The sequence below is a fragment of the Myotis davidii genome, unplaced genomic scaffold, assembly GCF_000327345.1.
Source record: "Myotis davidii unplaced genomic scaffold, ASM32734v1 scaffold271, whole genome shotgun sequence".
Taxonomy (NCBI): Eukaryota; Metazoa; Chordata; class Mammalia; order Chiroptera; family Vespertilionidae; genus Myotis; species Myotis davidii.
In genome coordinates, this window is record NW_006284839.1 from 776,701 (window position 1) to 783,813 (window position 7,113).

At 49.2% G+C, this 7,113-nt stretch overlaps 1 protein-coding gene across 1 annotated transcript; it reads left to right on the forward strand.

Moving 5' to 3' along the window:
- RBP4 (retinol binding protein 4) lies at window positions 1-6,823 on the forward strand (the record flags this gene model as incomplete). Its single annotated transcript, XM_006755109.2, has 4 exons — window positions 1-203; window positions 366-472; window positions 4,973-5,185; window positions 6,523-6,823. Coding segments are annotated over 4 exons (561 nt in total), but the record flags the coding sequence as incomplete, so codon positions are not given.
- Window positions 6,824-7,113: the final 290 nt, after the last annotated feature.

Below are 7,113 nucleotides of genomic sequence, written 5' to 3' on the forward strand. Positions count from 1 at the left end.
CTCGCCGTGGCGCGCTCATCACCAAACCCGCTCTCATCGCCAAACCCGCTCTCCTCTCCTTTGCAGTTCGCCGGGACCTGGTATGCCATGGCCAAGAAGGACCCCGAGGGCCTCTTTCTGCAGGACAACATCATCGCCGAGTTCTCCGTGGACGAGAACGGCCAGATGAGCGCCACCGCCAAGGGCCGAGTCCGTCTGTTGAAGTCAGTGGGCTCTGGGCGGCAGAGCTCTCTGCGCCCCGGGGTCCCCGGGCTGGGCACCGAACCCTGACGGGGAGGGAAGGGAGCACCCGGGGTGATGGGATGGAGGATGGAGGGAGGAAGCCTTTTGCCCGGCCTGGCTCAGGATCCCCTTGGCCTTTGCAGCAACTGGGACGTGTGTGCAGACATGGTGGGCACCTTCACAGACACGGAGGACCCTGCCAAGTTCAAGATGAAGTACTGGGGTGTAGCGTCCTTTCTCCAGAGAGGAAGTGAGTAATCAGCTCAGTGGGACTGTCTTGGGGGGTAGGAGGGCCACAACCGGGCCAAATCTTTGGGTTTCTTTTCCAGTGGCGCCCTTGGGAAAAATGTGGTCTCTAAGTGGCAGGAACCCTGGGCACCGCCTGAGGTTAGAGGCATGAGATTGGCCCACCTCCCCCCATACCCCCAGCTCCTAAAACCTGGCCCAAGCTCAAAGGACCTTTGGGCTTGTGAGGCCCCCTCCTTCCATTTTCCTGTCCAGCCACTATTCCAGGGTGTGTAGCCTTCTCCAAGTTTACCACCCTCCCCCGCTCCCAAGACCCAGCCCACATCACCGGTCAACCTGGCTTTGCATTTCCTCTGTCTCTTTGGGCTGAATCCCTGGGATAACAGAGGCTGGTAGCCCCCCATCCAAGGATGTAGGGAGCATGGTGCATAGGGTTGGCCCTCTGCCCGCCCTCTGCCCTGTCTCATGATGCAGAGATTCTGAGCCAGGCGCAGTGCTCTTGGTGGCAATGCCCTCTTCTCTTTCTCCCAAGCACCAAAACTCAGATGGGGGGAGGGAGAGTATTGAGGGCTCTCGGAAAAGCATCCTAAAACTTGGCCCGATCGTGAGAACACATCTGTAGGCTCTTTCTACTCCGCCCCCGCCGCCCCCCATTTCTCCTAAATTTCAAACCTGTAATCTACTTGGTACTTAGGGAATTGTGCAAGCTGGGGGGGTAGAGGGGGGTGGTCATGGGATCTTAGAGATAGTTAACCCTACAAAGGTTTCAATAAACAGATGAATAAACCGAGGCCAAGAGAATGAAGTGCTTTGCTCACGGTCATACAGGTTTGTGAGAGCCAGTGTCAGAGCCGGGGCTTCCAGCTCCTGGGCCAGGATTAGGTGGCCCTGAGCAGCAGGGACTCCTAATTTACAGACCAGCTTTTACAAAGCATCGGTCTCTCCTGTGGGGTAGACCAAGGGGGCTGTTTGAGGGGAACGGGGGGAGGGACTCTCTTAGCTGGTCGTCCAGGGCAGAAGCATTCTTTATGTGGCCCATCACTCTACACACGGCACATACACCTTGACTTCCTCTAAAGTTGTATATTAGATGAAAGCGCATGTTTTATCTAATGTAGTTTCAGCTCTGATTTACACTGTACACATGGCGTTGTTATTATCTTACAAGGGGTAAAAAGCTCTTATCCTTAGAAGTAATCATAATTATTACAAACAATGAAGCAAAACTTTCAAAAGTGAATCACATAGCATGAAATATATACTTTTCTGATGATGCGTTACAAAAGTCAATACCGGGGGTACAAGATTACTTTCTAAAAAGCATAAACACATAATTCTCAGTGGCATTTTGAGATGTACTCTTAGAAGGACTAGGATCCTATTGGTACTGCATTTGGGCAGGGTAGAGAAGACCCCATGAGCAAGTAGGGTTTTGCCTCTTGCCTCCTCCTCCCCCTTGAGAACTAACCAGATTAGTTCTGCCCTTACCTCTTGTAGATTGCGGTTCTATCTATGATTTCATTTAGAGAAAAAGTATTGAAATCTTGAAAGTGATTGCTATAATATTGAGATAACTATGGAAGATGTAAGGATAAATTCCTTCTCAGGGATGTTTCAGGAAAGAAGCTGTGCAGTGTAGTGGTTATGCGCGAAGTTAAAGTTAGATTGCCCGAGTTCAAATCCTACTTTGTGGGACCTTAGATATGTTCCTTATCTTCTCTGTGCCTCGGTTTCCTCACCTGTACAAGGAGGTGATCATAGCACCTGCCTCATGGAGTTGTGTTATGGGGAGGCCATGAGTTAACTGTGCAGAAAGCACTTAGAACAGTGCCTCAGACATGCGTTCTCTCTCTGTGTATATTATTACTGCTTAGCTCTCCCCAGTCATGAAATAATAGCTTGATAGTCTGGGTCCGGGATGATAGGATCCACAAAGAGCATCAGGTTCAAGACTCTTCATTTTCCAAAGAACAAATTAGAGAAAGCCCATGTTAGAGAGGTGGCTAGCCTAGGGCCACACAGCTAATCACTCGGGTCCCCAGGCCTCAGACTCCTCTTTGACAAGGCCTGCTGGGTTTTGCAGGTGATTAGTCAGAACTAGTATCACACCACCGTCTGGCTGGCCCACCTGGACAGTTAGACATGAGAACTGCAGGGACCTTCTCATCACGTTAGGAGATTGCAAGACACAGGCGTAGGGAGCTGGAGGGACACATTCTAGGCCCACCACAGGAAGCCAGAATTGGCTCCCTCTAACTGAGTGGGTTTTTTGTTTTGGATTTTGGACTGGTAATCAAAACCTCTGAACCCATCTGTGTAGACACAGAGGCCTCCATATGGCCGCTGTCTCTACTCTCCCTGGCTCTGCTGTGTGCGGATAGCTGCCATCCAGAAATGTCTGGGGTGTCTGGCTCTTCGACCCACCCGAGCAGCTGGCAGTGAAGAGGTGGGAGACGTGAGCTCACTCTTTCTAGGATGGCTCCGACAGTTCATCTCTTGTTTTAGGAGGGAGAGTCGAGTAAAGATTGTTAGAGTTTAAATTCTTCATCTCTGCACTAGTTAGCCAAAAAAGAGCCTGGACATAACACCTCGCCAGCTTAGGCCTTTTATAAAAGTCAAGAAGGTAGCCAATTTTCCTAAAGCTGAGCTTTGAAAGTTACTTAGTTCCTATGTTAGAATTCCCATTCTGGCAACAACTCTGGGGAAAAATTAAGCTGCAGATTTACTGAGCTAATAGCTGCCTGGATCATGAGTCCAGGTCATATTTCAAAGCACACAGCACTTTTGTGTCTGAGGGGTAGGCTGCTGGGCTGCCTGTGACTGAGAGACACAGTGAGGCCCATAACCAGGGAAGAAATGATTTCATTCGGAGAGAAGGCGGGCTCTGCCCAGAGCCTGTGAGGGGAGCTGGTGGTTAGGGTGGGGCCCAGCAGGCGGCCCCTTGGCTTCTGTTCCTGGCCCACCTGCTGAATAACTGCAAGGCCACCCCTGAGCAGTCATGTGTCTGCGCACCCCGACCTGGCCCCTGACACTCTCTCCGTGGGTAAGCCTGGGAGGTGCAGGGGTGGCTCTTTCTTCCTGGGGGACCTGGAGTGAGCTGAAGGGGAGCCTCCACCACCTCCTGCTCTGCAGGCCTCCTGCAGGGCCTGGGCTGGGGCTGAACTCCTACTGGCTGGCATTCTCCGAGCCGAGAGGCACAGCCGGAGGTGACGTAGGGCAGTGTTAGCCATCTCCCTCACAGCCTCTAATGGGGAATTCAAGACCGCTGCAGCCTCCAGTGCGGGGCACGACACGGGCAGAGATGATCACTTGTTTCATGACCCACATGAGCTAGAGATGCAAAGCCTTTTTGTTTCTTGTTTCCCCTGCCCCTAATTTACTTGTTGCCTGGAGACAACGTGGCGTAGAGTTTATGCAAGTGGGCCCCAGAGTCCGATGGAAACCCAGTTCTGCCCTGCTCTTTGGGATCCTGGGTGAATTATTTAGTTTCTCCGTGCCTCACTTTCCTCATCTATAAAATGGGGGTGATAGTGTGTACTTTTTGGTTCATGTAAAAAGTAACTGGGGGCGAAAGGGAAAGTGTCTACACAATGACTGACATGAATAAGTGCTCAGAAAGCCCTATTCATGGTTATATGTCAATGAGAATGTTAAATTAAGTAGAGATGTGGCACTTTTTTTTTTTTACCATATATAAGGTATTTGGATAAACCTGAGTATTGTTTCCCCATGGCAGATCCTTCACATGCATCCTTATTTCCCATCCTGCCTTTGTTGGCATTGGCATTTCCCCCACCTTCATGTACACTTATTTGTGGCTTACACCCCAGTCTTAGGAATAAATATCTAAATTTTTCATTGACTTAACTCTCCCTCTATCAGAGGAGTTCTGACAAGTACAAGCTCTAAAAAGAATACCTGATGATAGATGGTAGGCAAAAAACCTGCTAGGGAAAGTGGGCAGGCTTACTAGACAGGAATTAGGATGGAGCCAGAAGGGCCATGAACCAGGCCATCAGAGTGGCCTCCTCCCGTGATTGAGAGGCAGGAGGGCAGCGTGGTTACTGAAATGACTGGGAGCTAGCTGATAGAGACCATCTCAAGAGATATATCCAGATGTTGAGATAACATAAGTTGGTGGCCATCAGACATCAGCCCGAAGGCATAGCTGTTGGGGGATTGATGGAGAAGACACAGGAGGAAGATCTATTCCATGGTTTTGATGGGCCCACATGCTCAGTTGTTCTTTAAAAAGATGCTGTCACATTTGTCATCGGGGGAGAGACAATCATTGAAGTGAATGAGGTTCCCCCAACTCAAACTTTTTATCTGTAAACGAGAACAACATCCCCAGACTTATAAAAGCTGTCGGAATTCTCTGGGGTCTCCTGCTCCTAACACAATGAAACCAGTTTCAGGAAGCCTCTGGCTTCTCAGTTCGGGGAGTTTCCCTGCGGGCTGAGCCGGCTGCGCGCGAGGCACTGGCTCTGTTTCTGGCTTGCAGACGATGACCACTGGATCATCGACACGGACTACGACACCTACGCCGTGCAGTACTCCTGCCGCCTCCTGAACTTCGACGGCACCTGTGCTGACAGCTACTCCTTCGTGTTTGCCCGCAACCCCTACGGCCTGCCTCCGGAAGTGCAGAAGGTCGTGAGGCGGAGGCAGGAGGAGCTGTGCCTGGGCAGGCAGTACAGGCTGATTATGCACAATGGTGAGTGGGCTGGTGGGCAGGAGCCCGGGCAGCAGCCAGCTTTCCCTGAGGGGTCGGTGGGCAGGGAGTTTCTGCCCATCTGCTGGTGGGATGTGTTTCATCTGCCTGCAGGAGAAAACAGGGAGCCTTAGGAGCCCCTGGGAGCCCAAGTCTTGGCTCTTCTCGATCAGATGTTTCAGTGGTCTCATCATGGGGCTGATGCGGAAGGAGGGGACAAACGCCTTTTTTCAAAAACATGGCACTTTCACTTAAGTAAAACTGCAGGGGACTCTTCCTTTTTTTCTGCCAATTTAGCCCAGTTGGTAAGTCACAGGATTTTGCCCCTGGATACTCTGCCCAAAACCCATTTTGACTGAATTAATATTATTTGGGGATTCAGTGGCCCCAGTGAAGAGTTGGGCTGCAAATGTGGCCATTGGTGTAAAAACTTAGACATCATCACAGCAAGTTCAAAATGATTTCAACAAATGCTCTTTCTCTACCATGAAACCAAATTGACCAGCTGATCTTCCTCACTTATATTTTTGGATATTTCCTGGAATGACAATTGGGTCTTTATATAGAGTCTATCCTCATCTGATATTGATCTGAAAACCAGGAACATTCTAGAAGAAAGAGTGCTGTCTACTTGAATTGATACTCGCTCCCCTGGAAAACTATGGCAATGTTAAAATGTAGGAAAAAGAGAACAAAACTGAACTTTTCGGTTGGTCTTCTAACTAGCTGAGCAAAACTACACCAAAACAATATGAAACCAGACCAAAAACATAAATCAGTAAGATTTTGATATTTCACCCTGGGGTGGTCTAGGCAAGGATTTCAGCATGGGCAGACTCCAGGCCAAACCCTTTGCCTATATCTCATCTATCTGATGAGAAAATAGAGGCTAAGAAAGATTACAAAAGTTGCCCAAGATTGGTATGGTAAATAGCTGAGTTGGATGCAAACCAAAATGTTGTGTTTTTGTTTTGTTTTAGCAATGAAGCCCCTTGTGGCACCACCTGGTGATACATGGCACAGGACATGGGGAACTTTCTATAAAATTACTGGTGGGGTGGCTGCGATCAGGCACTTTCTGAAAAGGAAGATGTACCCCCCCCTCAACCCTTTGAAATGTAGTGAGGCAAATTTAAGACAAATTAAAAGAACAGTATTTCATACAGCAGACCCCATTGCCCCAGACAAATTCAAAGGGTTGCAGAAAAATTCTTGAAGCTGATTATGAATTACAGCCCCATCCTGCTGTAACCTTACAAGAATGGGTCCAGAATTTGTAATCTACCTTATGCACTGGGTCCATCTTTCTGTCGCTGATGACTTTGTTTTCTATATTTCAGGTTACTGTGATGGCAAATCAGAAAGAAACCTTTTGTAGCAACATCAAGGAGGTCAAGTTTCGTTTGAAAACTTCCCACTTTCGCTCAGCCTTCAACTCTATTTATCGTAGTTTAGTCTGGCCCTCTCTCCTCCCCTCTTCCTCAGGAAACATAAAACCTTCAGGACACATAAAAATACATGTGGGAACAAGTGAATCCATTTGCAGTCAGGTGTATGTTTTTTTCTGGGGTTTTCTAGGGAATCCTTTGAGGCTTAGGATTCCAGACTTTGAATTATTAAAACGTAGTCTCCTGTTTCCTATGATGTGGGTGTTCATTTGTGTCCACGTGTTGTCGAAGCGAGAAGTCCTGCAGATGGTTGGGTAGGATGCGCTTCTATACCCCTGGAGGTGTTCTTGCCTCCCTGGTTCTTTATGATCTTGGCCTATTCTGGTGCCTGATCTCCATTAGTGACAGTGGCTTCTCCCAACTTCCTGCAAAGGGAGTTCTCCATTAACCCAGGAAGGCCCTAGCTGCCAGCCTGGCCAAGGCACCGAGGCTAAACCAGCAGGTGAGTGAGTGTGGGCCAGGCCAGGCCCATGAGCCCAAAGC